Here is a 17,151-nt window from a genome sequence, read left to right as displayed (position 1 = left end):
TGATCCAGAGAGGGCACGCAAACCTTTTCTGACTGAGGACCGTGGTCTCGAATTTGGAGGTGCTGATCTTCACCTCAACCGCTTCACACTTGGTTGCGAACCACTCCAGTGAGTTGGAGATCATGGCTTGATGAAGCCAACAGCACCAAATCATCTGCAAAAAGCAGAGATGCAATGCTTAGGCCACCAAATCGGACCATCTCAACGCTTCTGCTGCGCCTAGAAATTCTGTCCGTAAAATGATGAGCAGAATCGGTGACAAAGGGAAACCTTGCCGGAGTCCAACCCTTACTGGAAACTAAAATTCGACTCTGACACCAGTTGTTTAGGGACCGAACACCCCTTACCAAGGGTCTCGGTACCACCCTCACAGGACTCCCCGAGGGACACAGTCGAACGCCTTCTCCAAATCCACAAAACATCCACTAAACCTTGCCTAGGGTTTAGGGCTAGTCCACTGTTCCACGGCCGGGACAATAACCGAATTGCTCCTCCTGAATCCGAGATTCGACTTCCCGATGGACGCTCGTCTCCAGCACCCCTGAATAGACTTTACCGGGGAGGCTGAGGAGTGTGATCCCTCTATAATTGGAACACACGCTCCCGGGGGACCGCCATCAGCCCAGTCTGCCAATCCAGAGGTGCTGTCCCCAATGTCCACGCAATGTTGTAGAGACGTGTCAGCCACGACAGCCCTACAACATCCAGAGCCTACTGGGCAGATCTCATCCATCAATGGGGCCTTGCCACCGAGGAGCGTTTCTATGTCTCAAGACCTTTTGTGGGCTGACCAATGACTGACATGTCCATCAAATTTCTGTTCCTGAGTGGATCTGGTTTCAGGAGTGAGTTTTTATTGCTTCTCATCATGCGAAATTGACTTCATAAAACTGCTGGTTAAAAAGTTTAATAGCCGTTTTGGGTGTTACACTATTTCGATGTATCGAGATATTTTGTATCTTAGGTAGGTTATCGATATTCTCCTGCCTGGAATTGATATATCGTTTGAAAAAAGTGTCACTGTTTAATAAAGGAACCAACAGGTTGCTACAAGAATTTGGAATCAGTTAATCACGAGTAGCAGGGTGACTTCCTATTGATTTTTGGGCATTTTATAGGTCACTTTGTTTATTTTGGGTGACTGAAAAGGAATGACTCAACAATAGGGGTGTAACGGTACACAAAAATCTCGGTTCGGTACGTACCACGGTTTTGAGGTCACGGTTCGGTTCATTTTCGGTACAATAAGAAAAAATGCAAAATATAAATGTGCTAGTTGTTTATTACACACTTTTGTGCTTTCAACAATAGGAACAGTAGCCTATACAAAGCTAGAACTCTGCTCAAAAAGTAGCGGGTATTTAAAGATAATCCAACAACAATTTGCCTTTCAGACCCCGCATATTGGTCAGCTTTCTTTCTGAAGGAAAGAAGAAAAAAGAAGTCCTGTGCTAAAGAGAAAAGCAATCCCAATGACAAAGATTTTAACATATTTTACAAATGAAATGCGTCAATGATTTTTTTTTCTTCTGAACGGTTTTCAAAAGCTTTCTTGGTGGATTTTCTCAAGTTAAAGCACCACACAGAAATTCATAAATTTAATTGTGTAAGCAGGATCTGTGTATTATTCTTATTATTTAATTACAGGTGTTTTAGCTTATTTCAATTTATTTGATTTAAGTTTGCTACTATTTATTTTATTATGTGTTTGTATTTTACAAATGTGATGTAGTATTCATTTACAGTGGGGCAAATAAGTATTTAGTCAACCACTAATTGTGCAAGTTCTCCCACTTGGAAATATTAGAGAGGCCTGTAATTGTCAACACGGGTAAACCTCAACCATGAGAGACAGAATGTGGGGAAAAAAAACAGAAAATCACATTGTTTAATCTTTTTAAAGAATTTATTTGCAAATCATGGTGGAAAATAAGTATTTGGTCTATACCAAAAGTTCATCTCAATACTTTGTTATGTACCCTTTGTTGGCAATAACGGAGGCCAAACGTTTTCTGTAACTCTTCACAAGCTTTTCACACACTGTTGCTGGTGTTTTGGCCCATTCCTTCATGCAGATCTCCTCTAGAGCTGTGATGTTTTGGGGCTGTCGTTGGGCAACACGGACTTTCAACTCCCTCCTCACCCTGTGGCGTCAAAATGATAACAAGAACGGGGAGCAAAAATCCCAGAACCACACGGGGGGACCTAGTGAATGACCTACAGAGAGCTGGGACCACAGTAACAAAGGCTACTATCAGTAACACAATGCGCCGCCAGGGACTCAAATCCTGCACTGCCAGACGTGTCCCCCTGCTGAAGAAAGTACATGTCCACGCCCGTCTGCGGTTCGCTAGAGAGCATTTGGATGATCCAGAAGAGGACTGGGAGAATGTGTTATGGTTAGATGAAACCAAAATAGAACTTTTTGGTAGAAACACAGGTTCTCTTGTTTGGAGGAAAAGGAATACTGAATTGCACCATACCCACTGTGAAGCATGGGGGTGGAAACATCATGCTTTGGGGCTGTTTTTCTGCAAAGGGACCAGGACGACTGATCTGTGTAAAGGAAAGAATGAATGGGGCCATGTATCGAGAGATTTTGAGTGAAAATCTCCTTCCATCAGCAAGGGCATTGAAGATGAGGCGTGGCTGGGTCTTTCAGCATGACAGTGATCCCAAACACACAGCCAGGGCAACAAAGGAGTGGCTTCGTAAGAAGCATTTCAAGGTCCTGGAGTGGCCTAGCCAGTCTCCAGGTCTCAACCCCATAGAAAATCTACGGAGGGAGTTGAAAGTCCGTGTTGCCCAACGACAGCCCCAAAACATCACTGCTCTAGAGGAGATCTGCATGGAGGAATGGGCCAAAATACCAGCAACAGTGTGTGAAAGGCTTGTGAAGAGTTAGAGAAAACGTTTGGCCTCCGTTATTGCCAACATAGGGTACATAACAACGTATTGAGATTAACTTTTGGTCTTGACCAAATACCTATTTTCCACCATGATTTGCAAATAAATTATTTAAAAATCAAACAATTTGATTTTTTTTTTTTTCCACATTCTGTTTCTCATGGTTGAGGTTTAACCGTGTTGACAATTACAGGCTTCTCTAATATTTTGAAGTGGGAGAACTTGCACAATTAGTGGTTGAATAAATACTTATTTGCCCCACTGTATAATGTATATTTTATGTTGTATAACTATAGTTCCTATGTGACTATTAGTTCCTACTTGTTTTGTTGTGGTAGGAGGGTTTTGTATTGAACACGGGGCCGTGTTGGTTATTATTATAGCAGAGAAGACAACTGTAAATTAACAAAGACAAGTCAACTGTGCCCCGATCTACCACTCAAGAGATATGATGGACTCAAAAAGTGGGTTACGATTGCATATTAGTTTGAAAATCGACCGGATCCACCGTATTTTTACACGAGTGACTTCCGGTCTGCTAACTAGTAGTATTGACGCAGGAGGGCCGCATCTCGCGTCAAATAATAAACTCTGCCGTTCTTTTCGCGTGAATCACGTTGAGCCGCTTCTGGGACGCGTCTAACACGCGGCCGCACTGCGACTGGTGTGCATTGGCTGATTGACTTTAACGGCCGCGTTTCACTGCGTTCTCACGGCGGCCACGTTGTCGCGCCGTTGACGTTTCTTACTGTCCTACTGTGTTGGTCCTCATTATAGTAGAGAAGACTGAGTAAATATAATCTACACAAAAAAACTGTAACCCGATCGACTCACAGCCTCGAAAAGTAAGGGTTACGTTAGGTCAGAAACTCCTTCGGTACGCCTCCGTTCCGAACCGAGCACCAAGTACCGAAACGGTTCAGTACGAATAGATGTACCGTTACACCCTTACTCAACAATGTCCCCAAATGAATAGGAAGTCTCTCACAATCTATAGGAAGTAACATGTAAATTCCCTAACATCAACAGGAAATGACTTTTAAATGCCCACAAAAGACTAGCTATGAATGCTCTGGTTTCCATGCCATTGACTAGAGGTGTGCAAAATTTCCGATTCTTAGATTATTCGCGATTCAGCCGTGGAAGATTCGAGAACTATTCACAAACATCCAAATTCCGATTATTGAAATATGCCAAGTAAAGCGAAAGTCCAACACACTCAGCGCGCCGCGCGGTCTTCGGGACGCAATGAGGAACGGAGCGAGAGTAGCTAAACATCATGCTTCTCATTACCCGGCCCCTCGGGTAATGCCAATGCTCAACTCACGGCTCTAGCTCAACTCATGCTACGAGATAAAAAAAACCACAACAACATACCTGACTGCTGCCGAAAAGCTGCTACAAAGTACATCCACATAATGTTACGGTAGATATCATTTATATAGGACTAGATGCATTATAGATTCGATAGCGTTAGCAGCACATCTACAAAAAGCTAGATGCGGGCGTTTGTAAACGGCCGCCATCTTAAAGCAGTACACTTCCCTGCAAGGCTGTTGTAGCGAACCTTCCGAGCGAACCTAATTAACTTTTTATCTAAAATACTCCCAAATCGGTAAAATATTGACTTGAATCTATCTTTAAAATAGTTTTAAAACTTTCACATGTCGAAAGTAGACAAAAGGGAAATTATGGAATAACGGGAGCATTTTTAACAACTTTAATGGTTGATTCACAACATTAAATTAATTGAATGTAGTTTAAAGCTGCTGATACAGAATGGGGACTGGAGTTTTTTTATTTACTGTTATTTTTGTATATTTGTTTACTGCTATATGTTAACTTGATACTGAAATAGTAGTTTGGTTTAGCCTGAGTATTTTTGAACAATTTTGGAACTAATTTACAAAACATTTAAAAAAAAAAAAAAAAAAAAAAGGAGGGGGGTGCATCAATAATCGTTTTATAATCAAATCGGAGCCTCTGAATCGTAATCGAATCGTTAGGTGCCCAAAGATTCCCAGCTCTACCATTGACAGCGCTAGAAATCCAATCCAGTCAAAATCAATTGGATGTTTAGCACCGCCAATGGAAGCCAGTGAGCTGACACAGACACTATTCTAATGGAAAATTTTGGTAGCAACCGGTTGGTTCCTTTTTTCCACCCTTTATAAATGAAAGTATCCCAATATATGACCTTTTCCATATATTGTATTATAGATTGCTTTCCTGACCCGTGTATCGAGAATTGTGAGCCTTGTATTGCAAATCTTATCAGTACTCAGAGGTCCTTACCATGAAACCTACAAATGACTCTAAAACCGGTCACTTCCAATTAAAATAGACCTTCATTCATGTTGTTTAAGCCTTGGATCAGGAGTCTTGACAACATGATTTGTCCAATTAGGATCAGGAAGAACAGGCATTCTTCGCCGTGTTTGACGGACACGGAGGCGTTGACGCCGCCATTTACGCGGCCAACCATCTCCACGTCAACCTGGCGCGTCAGGACTCCCTATCGCAAGACCCCGGCGAGGCCCTCCGTCGCGCCTTCAAAATCACCGACGAGCATTTCGTCAAGAAAGCCTCACGCGAGGTAAGTGTCCGAAAAATCAAGTTTTTCTGTGGCCTGAAACTAGCGCGAGTTGGAGCGTAACCAAAGCGATTACGCCGACAGAACCTGCGCTGCGGTTCGACGGGCGTGGTGACGTTCCTCCGTGGCCGAACGTTGCACGTGGCCTGGCTGGGGGACTCCCAAGTCATTCTGGTCCGCCGGGGAGAAGTGGTGGAGCTGATGAAACCGCATAAACCAGACAGAGAGGTTTGCTTCTGCTTCTTGTGTTCAGCTACAATGTAGAATCAACCCAGCTTTGCAGATTTCGTTTTTTGCTAACTTTCAGCTCGCCCTCTGGTGGTTATAACAAGTGTAACAATCAATCCCGTCCCTCATAATTGTTTGTACAAATATCAATAGGATGAGAAACAAAGAATCGAAGCTCTGGGAGGCTGCGTTATCTGGTTCGGGACGTGGAGAGTTAACGGGAGTCTGTCCGTATCTAGAGCCATAGGTAACGTTTCCTTCTACCACCAAACCTCAAATCCGATGGTTTTCCGTGGGAGTGAAGTGGATTTTTCTTTCGCCAGGCGATTCGGAGCACAAGCCCTACATCTGTGGGGACGCCGACCACGCCGCCTTCCCGTTGGACGGCTCGGAGGACTACCTGCTCTTGGCCTGCGACGGCTTCTGGGACACGGTGAGTCCCGACGAAGCGGTGCGCGTGGTGAGCGACCACCTCCAGGAGAACGCCGGCGACACCGCCATGGTGGCGCACAAGCTGGTGGCCTCGGCTCGCGACGCCGGCTCCAGCGACAACATCACCGTCATCGCCGTGTTCCTGCGGGACCCGCGAACCCCTCCGGCGCCCACCAGCACCGAGGAGGACGAAGACGAGGGCCCGGCGGAGGTCGAGCCGGAAGAGGAGCCCGCGGCGGAGGCGGAGGAGGAACCCGAAGAGGAAGAAGAAGAGGAGGAGGAGGCGGCCCGGGCCGAGCGAAGCGGCGAGGCGGGCAGCGCGGCGGACAACGGGGGGAAAAGCCGAGGAGGGTGGCCCCTGCAGCAGTGCTCGGCCCCCGCCGACCTGGCCTACGAAGACCGCACGGACTCTTTCACGGACAGAACCAGCCTCAGCCTGCTGGGGCCCGCCCTCGGGGGCCGCGTCCCTTCCTTCTTAGATAAACGCCCATTGAGGCGCAGGTACCGCCGCACTTTCACGGACCTGCCGGGGCCCTGGACCGCCTCGCCATTCGGCCGGGTCCCCGGGCCTAGCCGCTTGTTCGCGAGCCCGAGGTGCCGCCGCAGATTCGCCGAGCCGTTTAGCTCGGCGCCCCTCCGCGGGCCGGGAGTGGCCCTGCCCCGACTGCCCTGCGACACCGCCATCTGACGCCCCACCCCGAACACCGAACCGCTTCCCTCCTGCTTAACCTCCTCTGACCCGACACGTTTTTTTGGGGTGGTTTCTTTTCAAATAGTTTAGATAGTCGTGGCTCCTGCGTTCGTAAACGTGACAATTGACTGGTCCTGTCTGTCCAAAAACAAAAAAAAAAAAAGCAAATGTAAATGTCAGCAAGCCCACCAAACACAAGCTTTGCTCCAAAGTATACGTCATCTCGAACGCTACAAAGTCACTACACTGACGGTTCGGCTCACCCGACGGCACCGACGTCGTGTTTTCGTTGCGCTTCTTTTGACGCCAAACGAACCGAACCGACAAACGGCGCCCGAGCCCACGTTGGCTTTCAAGTTTTTTTTTTTTTTTTGGGCACCGGCGCCGTTGACCTCTGGTACCGCCGCCGACCCGACCCATTATCCACCCGTGGCTCGTCTACAGATAAGAGCACTTAAACGGCGGATTACGGGAGATTAGTAGTCACTTACCTGATTAAATGCGGTATCGTTCTCCGCCCCAGGGGATTTAGCCCCCACGTTAAGGTTTTTTTTGGGAGAGGACAAAAGGCCGTTTGGGTATATGCGTTCCGTTGACGTCGTTATTGGCGAACACAGAGTGGACTCTTTGAAAGCTACAGAACATGTGCCTTCTGTCAAAGCCTTCTTTCCTCAAAAACAAACACGTCACCGTTTAGTCGTTATCGTGTTTGTGCCACTTTTCCCGACAAAAATCGTTCTTAAACTTCGGAATGAGTTTACCCGGCGATGGCGATCGGCCAAAAATGATGGCGTTAGTAGCCTACGACGAAGCGATCGTTCAGTTTTGTCCCTGAAAGAAGTTGACGAAGCCAATTTTCCGCCTTCAGCGGTCGTAATGTTTTAAGGGCCGCGCGTTTTCACTATGCTCGGACATTCACTCGCTTTTCTTTGACGTTGTACTGACCACTTTTTCATCTAATATCTGCGCAAAAGCAGCCATTTTTGACTTCGTAAACGGCGGACAAATTGTATTTGGCAGGACCACAGCGCCACCTGTCTGTTCGGGAGTCTCACTGTTACGTACATTAAAAACCACTAATAACGTCTCAGTCATTGTGATGAATCTGCCGATTTCTCCGATTCGCCTTCAAGCACATTTTGCCAAGCAGGTTTTGTACCGACGCGAAAAGCTGCTTGCCTTTCTGCGACGAGTCACAAAAAGGCGCAATGTCACTTTTCTCGTAAACGGAGTATTATTAGTAGTGGTGCGCTTTTTCATCTCGCAATAACGACTGGTTTGAAATTGGAAATGATTCGTAAATGTTCCTTTAAAAAAAAGACTAGTCAACGAAACTGTACGAGCAATAAATCAAATGGAATATATTATTTTAATTATAAGAAATTTCCACTCTGAAAAGTAAATGCGTCCAAAGTACCATTCAAAGTATTTTGTCCTTGCTACCGTTTCCCATGCAATACGGTAATATTTCAGGTATATCAACATTTTCTTTGCCTGTCAACTCGTTAACCCTCTGGACACAACATACAGTATTTGTTTCATTAATGAGAAATTGATTTAATAAATTGCAAAAAAAAAAAGTGTTTTTTTGGGGGGGGGACATTTTTTTCATAACTGCGCCATCTGCTAGAGCGCCAAAATGTGTTAACTCACTAATGCACATTTGAACAAATCATTGTGTTTGTTAGTAGTAGTTAATTACTTCCATTCTTGGACAATGGAAGCAAAGATTTAAAAAAAAATTTTTTTTTATAACATACAGTATGAGCATCTGAGAACTGCAGTGGGCCAACTCCATTTACTTCAGGGGTATCCAACTCTGGTCCTTGAGAGGGCCTATCCAGCCTGTTTTCCATGTCTCCCTCCTTTAACACACCTGAATCAAATGATCAGCTATTATTGGAGTCAGGTGTGTTGGAGGAGGGAGACATGGAAAACAAGCTGGATAAGGGCTCTCGAGGACCGGAGTTGGATACTCCTGTTTTACTTACTCCAGCTTTAATTTTTCTTTTTTTTTTTTTTTTTTCCTTTTCAAAGGTTCAGCACAAATCAGTATTATCTAAACTACTAAGTCAAGGGTCGGCAACCCAAAATGTTGAAAGAGCCACATTAGGCCAAAATAACAAACAAATAAATATATGTCTTGAGCCGCCAAAAATCAAAAGTAGGGTTGTTCCGATCATGTTTTTTTGCTCCCGATCCGATCGTTTTAGTTTGAGTATCTGCCGATCCCAATATTTCCCGATCCGATTGCTTTTTTTTGCTCCCGATTCAATTCCAATCATTCCTGATAATTTTTCCCGATCATATACATTTTGGCAATACTTTAAGAAAAAAAAAAAGAATTAAACTCAGATGAATATATACATTCAACATACAGTACATACAGTTGTGGTCAAAAGTTTACATACACTTGTGAAGAACATAATGTCATGGCTCTCTTGAGTTTCCAGTTATTTCTACAAGTCTGATTTTTCTCTGATAGGGTGATTGGAACAGATACTTTTTTGTCACAAAAAACATTCATGAAGTTTGGTTCTTTTATGACTTTATTATGGGTGAACAGAAAAAAGTGATCAAATCTGCTGGGTCAAAAATATACATACAGCAGCGCTAATATTTGGTAACATGTCCCTTGGCCATTTTCACTTCAATTAGGCGCTTTTGGTAGCCATCCACAAGCTTCTGGTTGAATCTTTGACCACTCCTCTTGACAGAATTGGTGCAGTTCAGTTAAATTCGATGGCTTTCTGACATGGACTTGTTTCTTCAGCATTGTCCACAAGTTCTCAATGGGGTTTAAGTCAGGACTTTGGGAAGGCCATTCGAAAACCTTAATTCTAGCCTGATTTAGCCATTCCATTACAACTTTTGATGTGTGTTTGGGGTCATTGTCCTGTTGGAACACCCAACTGCGCCCAAGACCCAATCTTCGGGCTGATGACGTTAGGTTATCTTGAAAAATTTGAAGGTAACCCTCCTTCTTCATTATCCCATTTACTCTCTGTAAAGCACCAGTTCCATTGGAAGCAAAACAGCCCCACAGCATAATACTACCACCACCGTGCTTGACGGTAGGCATGGTGTACTTGGGGTTAAAGGCCTCACCTTTTCTCCTCCAAACATATTGCTGGGCATTGTGGCCAAACAGCTCGATTTTTGTTTCGTCTGACCACAGAACTTTCCTCCAGAAGGTCTTATCTTTGTCCATGTGATCAGCAGCAAACTTCGGTCGAGCCTCAAGGTACCGCTTTTGGAGCAAGGGCTTCCTTCTTGCACGGCAGCCTCTCAGTCCATGGAGATGCAAAACACGCTTGACTGTGGACACTGACACCTGTGTTCCAGCAGCTTCTAATTCTTGGCAGATCTGCTTTTGGGTGATTCTCGGTTGAATCTTCACCCTCCTGACCAATTTTCTCTCAGCAGCAGGTGATAGCTTGCGTTTTCTTCCTGATCGTGGCAGTGACGAAACAGTGCCATGCACTTTATACTTACAAACAATTGTTTGCACTGTTGCTCTTGGGACCTGCAGCTGCTTTGAAATGGCTCCAAGTGACTTTCCTGACTTGTTCATGTCAATGATTCGCTTTTTCAGATCCATGTATGTATATTTTTGACCCAGCAGATTTGATCACTTTTTCTGTTAACCCATAATAAAGTCATAAAAGAACCAAACTTCATGAATGTTATTTGTGACAAAGAAGTATCTGTTCCAATCACTCTATCGGAGAAAAATCAGAGTTGTAGAAATAACTGGAAACTCAAGAGAGCCATGACATTATGTTCTTCACAAGTGTATGTAAACTTTTGACCACAATTGTAAGCACTGTATTTGTTTATTATGACAATACATCCTCAAGATGGCATTTACATTATTAACATTCTTTCTGTGAGATGGATCCACGGATAGAAAGACTTGTAATTCTTGAAGGATAAATGTGACTTTGTATATTGTGACTAAACATTGCCATCTAGTGTATTTGTTGAGCTTTCAGTAAATGATACTGCAGCAATTTAACTTCTGCCCAAATGCATGATGGTAAGTGCAACCATGACTGTGCGTCGTTGTACCAATTCATATATCTTCTCTGCGTTGGGAAATAAAGGGTGTTAAGAAAAAGATCAACTACTACCTGTCTTCCCCACACTGCTTCCCACTTTAGCCATTTAAAAAAAAGGCTCCAAAGGCTGCCAAAATTCACTCTACCCATTTTACGCTGCCTTTTAGCTCAAAATCATCAATATTAAAACAATGAAAGGCTTGAATTACTTCAGTTGTGTGTAATGAATCTAAATATATGAAAGTCTAATGTTTATCAGTACATTACAGAAAATAATGAACTTATCACAATATGCTAATTTTTTGAGAAGGAAAGTACAGTGGGGAGAACAAGTATTTGATACACTGCCAATGGGAACATTGGCAGTGTATCAAATACTTGTTCTCCTCACTGTATAAGCATTATAATAAAGGCAACACATGCTGTATGTATCTATATTAGCCTACTATCAAAATCACAAAGTTGGCTATAAATACATAATGAGCCTTCATGATTAAATGTTTTTTTCTTGCAGTGCATTCTATAAAGAATGACACACCACGTGACTACTTGTCTGATACTGCCTCAAATGTAACTTCATTACAATATTAATGGTTAATTTTTGATTGCTTTGATAAAATTAGAGAAATGCAATGAAGAAATCTGAATTTTGATGTCATTTGTATTTTGAAGATTCGGGGGGAAAAAAATGTGCATAACGTGCCCCTTATCTGGGCAATAAACATAGTGCAACAAAACGCAGGCTGCTTTTATAAAAAATAGAACAGCACCCTTTTGAAAAGGTAAAGTATATAATCAGAGTTCACATACCTGCATAAAAGTGATGGGTGTTCAGTATCGATCACATCAAACGACTCATCACAGAGTATGCTGCCGCTGAATTAATATCCTTGATTTGCTGATTGGTGAAGTTGCCTGCCATATTTATGGCCCATTCCGTCACTGTTATACTGCGAGAGGCATGTATTTGATTTTCTGTATGATCTTGGTTTTGTTTTTGAAGTCTGCAATTAGGTGTTCTGATATGTTGATGAATGACTCCTTCATTTACCAGTCACCATCTGTGAACGGTTATCCACGCTTTATTTATCCCGTGTTGCAACAAAAATCGCAGCAGTAGTGGAGTTTGGAGATGCAATCCACTATCGATTTTTGCTCTCCTGTAATTTCTCCAGAAGTAATGCAATCACACTTACTACGTACTCGGCTGCAAAAGTAGTATGCCTTCCCTGCAGATGTCTTTCCACATTACTCCTTTTGTGATTTGACAACTTCTCGCTACAGAGCAATCCATGTCCTATCATATAGCCGCCAGTGTATGTTCTCAACAGCTGCCCTGCTGGTAGAAACGTGCGTCGCAGGCTATGACGCAAATCTTGGGTGACAGAAATGTGGAAATATAATTATAGTTCACATTTTTACAGCATTGGAAAACATTAGTATTGTTTGTGTCATGTTTGTCCTCCTACAGAAACTATGTTAAAACTCGGGTTGTTCCGATCATGTTTTTTTGCTCCCGATCCGATCGTTTTAGTTTGAGTATCTGCCGATCCTGATATTTCCCTATCCGATTGCTTTTTTTTTTTTTTTGCTCCCGATTCAATTCCAATCATTCCCGATAATTTTTCCCGATCATATACATTTTGGCAATGCATAAAAAAAAAAAAATGAATAAAACTGGAATATATACATTCAACATACAGTACATAAGTACTGTATTTGTTTATTATGACAATAAATCCTCAAGATGTCATTCACATTATTAACATTCTTTCTGTGAGAAGGATCCACAGATAGAAAGACTTGTAATTCTTAAAGGATAAATGTGACTTTGTATATTGTGACTAAATATTGCCATCTAGTGTATTTGTTGAGCTTTCAGTAAATGATACTGTAGCCATTTAACTGTTCTGCCCAAATGCATGATGGGAAGTGCAACCATGAGTGTGTGTACTGACACCAATTGATATATCTTCTCTGCGTTGAGAAATAACATGGTGTTAAGAAAAAGATCAACTACTACCTTTCTTCCCCACATTGCTTCCCACGATATTTTTAATTGTTGAGATGGGGATTTTAAGGCTTTAGCCAATTAAATAAAGGCTCCAAAGACTGCCTAAATTCACTCTACTCATTTTACACTTCCTTATAGCTCTATATATAGGTAAAACAGCGCCTTTATAGATTGAACGCGACAATGCGTGAGTGGGTCGTGCAGCGCATGCGTTAATTGCATTAAATATTTTAACGTGATTAATTTAAAAAAAAATTAATTACCACCGTTAACGCGATAAATTTGACAGTCCTACTTTAAGCCATAACTAAAGACTCTGGATGAGTGTAAGACATTTTGTCTGTGACGTGAAATACAATTAGAAAAAAATAGTAAAATATATTAAAATAGTAAAATAGTAAAAAAAAATTTTTTTTAAATGAAAAAAGGCATGTCCGATATTTTTTTGCCGATTCCAATACTTTGAAAATGACATGATCGGACGTGATCGATCGGGATGCCGATCGATCGGGACATCTTTAGTTAAAACCAAAAATATATTTCCCTCCCGCATCTTTTTCCATTTTCAAACATTTCTGAAACGCTCCAGGGAGCCACTAGGGCAGTGCTAAAGCGGCTCTCAAAACATGGGTTGCCAACCCCCGTATTAAGTGAACTAAGTTTAGGACTATAGTGGTCAGGGGCGGACTGTTTGTCATTGAAAGACCAACCCACTTCATGGACGGTATTGGAAGCCATCCAGCTGGCAACACAAGTACCTTTACCTTGATTAAAAAAACATTTGTTTTGGACAATAATCAAATAATAAACAATACCCAGAGGCCGGAATGTTAGAGTTTTTGACATTAGACTTCGAGTTAGCGGATGTTTATTTAATTGGCGGAGTTGATTTCAACAAATTCCGTGCTGTTCGTAAGTTTGTTAGTTTCAGGGCTCCGGAGTGGCTCAGCTAGCGCTAGTCAATGGGACCAACTTAGCATGCCAATAAAAAATGATACGGATCTACGAACGGATCAAAGAGTCAAATAAATTAAAAATGCAGATCATTGTTCCGAAACACCCGTGCGGCCAGAACTCTGTCACAAAAAAAAAAAAACTGCAGTAATTCATTTAATTCTGCAGTACTATTTTGGGTGGAATGTCGGACTTATCCCGCTCGGAGGGTACAAGTTGCGACCACAAAGTGTTCCAAGCGAATGTAAACAGCAAAGATTATTTTGGCCATCAAACGACGGTTTGACCTCCAGAAAATTTGCCTTCTAGTAAGCGATCAAATAGTGGAGGATTTCCAATTATATTTTTCCAGATCAGAGGTTTGAAACCCTGATTTCCCACCTCCCTCGAATGCAGCGCCAATCTGCTGAGTTAACTGACGGCCGGCAACATGGTGAAATGTGTATATAGAGGCTGTGGAAACAGACAGAAGAAATGGATAAAGGAAAGTTTCCACAAATTCCCTATGTAGAACGAGGAACAATATAAAATGGTCACTTGCGCCTGGCTATGACATAAAAAATCTGCGGTGAAAAAAAAAACGATGGGATACCACTCCACCCTGCTCCTCTGCAAAGCTTCTGGATTACAAATGTTGCTGTTCATACTGCAATTATTGACATGCAATAATAATTTAAACCTGAAAACAGCCAACACTATTGATTGCATGGGTCATCGATGATTTCCATGTGTGCATATGTTTTGTTTTTTATTGGCATGCTATGTCGGTCCAATAAACTCATGCTAGCTTAGCCAATCTGGAGCCCTGAAACTAACGAATAACCAACAAACGGCACGGAATTTGTTGAAATCAACTCCACAAACTAATTAAACCCTCGCTGAATTGAAGATTAAGCCTGACGTTAAATATTCCAAACTTCCCCTTTAATGCAAACAGGTCATTGATACAATAAACTATAATATGAGTAAACCATTAATCAGAGAAATGTAAACTGATCAAAGTACACATGTAGGACTTTTAATTCAATTTTCTAAATATTGGTACAGTAAAAAAATGCATAGTTTTGAGGGTGTGACTAGAGACGACTACTAATATTTACCACCTTTGTCCAGAATTTATTCACAACTGGATTTACAGTACCACAAAAATAAGAACTGTAACCTGATCAAAGTATGCATGTCGGACTTTTAATTCAATTTTTCTAAATTTCCTACAGTAAAAAATGTGTAGTTTTGAGTATGTGAATAATCAGAGAGGTCCACTACTAATATTCATCGCCCTTGTCCAGAATTTATTCAGAACTGTGGATGTATAGTACCACAAAAATGAGAACTGATCAAAGTATGCATGTAGGACTTTTAAATCAATTTTTCCAAATTTGGTATGGTAAAAAACACATAGTTTTGAGTAGGTGAGTAGTCAGAGAGGTCCACTACTAATATTCACCATCCTTGTCCAGAATTTATCCAGAATTTTGGATTTACAGTACCACAAAAAATGAGAACCGGAACCTGATCAAAGGATCGATGTCGGGCTTTAAATTAAAATTTTCTACATTTTGTATGGTAAAAATTTATAGTTCTGAGTATGTGAGTAATCAGAGAGGCCCACTACTAATATTCACCATCCTTGTCCAGAATTTATTCAGAATTGTGGATGTACAGTACCACAAAAAGGAGAACTGTAACCTGATCAAAGTATGCATGTAAGACTTTTAGTTCAATTTTTCCAAATTTGGTACGATAAAAAATGCGCAGTTTTGAGTATGTGAGAAATCAGAGAGGCCCACTACTAATATTCACCATCCTTGTCCAGAATTTATTCAGAATTGTGGATGTACAGTACCACAAAAAGGAGAACTGTAACCTGATCAAAGTATGCATGTAAGACTTGTAGTCCAATTTTCCCAAATTTGGTACAGTAAAAAATGCGTAGTTTTGAGTATGTGAGAAATCAGAGAGACCCACTACTAATATTCACAATCCTTGTATAGAATTTATTCAGAAGTGTGGATTTACAGTACCACAAAAATGAGAACTGTAACCAGATCCAAATACACATGGACGACTTACTATATATGCATTTTTGCTGTACCAATATTGAGGAAAATGAATGTTTTGAGTATGTGAGAAATCAGAGAGGCCCACTACTAATATTCACCATCCTTGTCCAGAATTTATTCAGAATTGTGGATTTACAGTACCACAAAAAATAACTAAACAAATCAAAATACACATGTAGGACTTACGTATATGCATTTTTGCTGTACCAATGTTTGGAACAATGAATGTTGAGTATGGTAGTAGTTAGAGAGGTCCGCTACTAATATTCACCATCTTTGTCCAAAATTCATTCAGAATTTTCGATTTACAGTACCACAAAAAATAACTGTAAACAGATCCAAATACATAAGTAGGACTTGCTGTACCAATGTTTAGAAAAATGAATGTGAGAGGTCCACTACTAATATTCACCATCCTTGTCCAAAATGTATCCAGAATTGTGGATTTACAGTACCACAAAAAAATGACAACTGCAAACGGATCAAAATACACATGTAGGACTTGTACGCATTATCAATATTTAGAAAAACGAATTAGTTTTGAGTATAGTAGTAAAGAGGTCCACGACTAATATTCACCAACCTTGGCCATTACCTATTCAGATTTTTGGATTTACAGTACTACAAATATAAGAATTGTAACCGCTGGCAGTTCTACGACCCTTATATTTCCGTATGCCAGTCCACCCTTGATGAATGAACTTGGCCCATTGTTGCACTACAGTATGTCGAATTGTCTAGTGCAAAAATGGGCTGTCCCCTACCTGTTATAATTGGAACTAAAGCTCCATTTAGACCAGTATTCGCGGGAAGATCTCCATTAACTAACAAAAAAAATGAAGTAGGCCCACTATTGTTCTCAGTCACTAATCTCATATCAGTTTGATTGTGTGCATAAGAGCCATTCATCAATCTGCACTGTGTCTACTTCATGTACACAGAAAAGCTTTTCTCTGTAAGCAATAAAGCGTTGGGGGAAAGGGAGGGGGGGTCTCTAGGTTTTTTTCCCCCCAAAAATCAGTACTTGTATGTGTGTTCCTCTCGTATATACGGTAAATAAATACATGTACTGTAACTGGTGACTAACTATCATGTATATAAAGACAAGAACAACTACAGCGGCTCATGTCTTTTATGATTTTTTTTTTCCAATACACACACACGCACACACAAAAAAATCAATAACATCCCACGCATTTTGCACACAT

General features: G+C 41.6%; 1 protein-coding gene across 1 annotated transcript in view; it reads left to right on the top strand.

Annotated features, from left to right (window-relative positions):
* The window catches only part of ppm1e (protein phosphatase, Mg2+/Mn2+ dependent, 1E), a 52,288-nt gene extending 43,526 nt beyond the window's left edge, over window positions 1-8,762 (top strand). Inside the window, exons 4-7 of the mRNA XM_057820839.1 lie at window positions 5,315-5,503; window positions 5,585-5,728; window positions 5,882-5,975; window positions 6,052-8,762. Coding sequence (XP_057676822.1) covers window positions 5,315-5,503; window positions 5,585-5,728; window positions 5,882-5,975; window positions 6,052-6,848 — 1,224 coding nt within the window. The 3' untranslated portion in view covers window positions 6,849-8,762. The remainder of the gene's footprint in view (window positions 1-5,314; window positions 5,504-5,584; window positions 5,729-5,881; window positions 5,976-6,051) is intronic.
* The last annotated feature ends 8,389 nt before the right edge of the window (window positions 8,763-17,151 follow it).

The sequence above is a fragment of the Corythoichthys intestinalis genome, chromosome 18, assembly GCF_030265065.1.
Source record: "Corythoichthys intestinalis isolate RoL2023-P3 chromosome 18, ASM3026506v1, whole genome shotgun sequence".
NCBI classification, from domain to species: Eukaryota; Metazoa; Chordata; class Actinopteri; order Syngnathiformes; family Syngnathidae; genus Corythoichthys; species Corythoichthys intestinalis.
The sequence above is the reverse complement of the archived record's forward strand: the minus strand, read 5'-3'. Positions and strand labels throughout refer to the sequence as shown.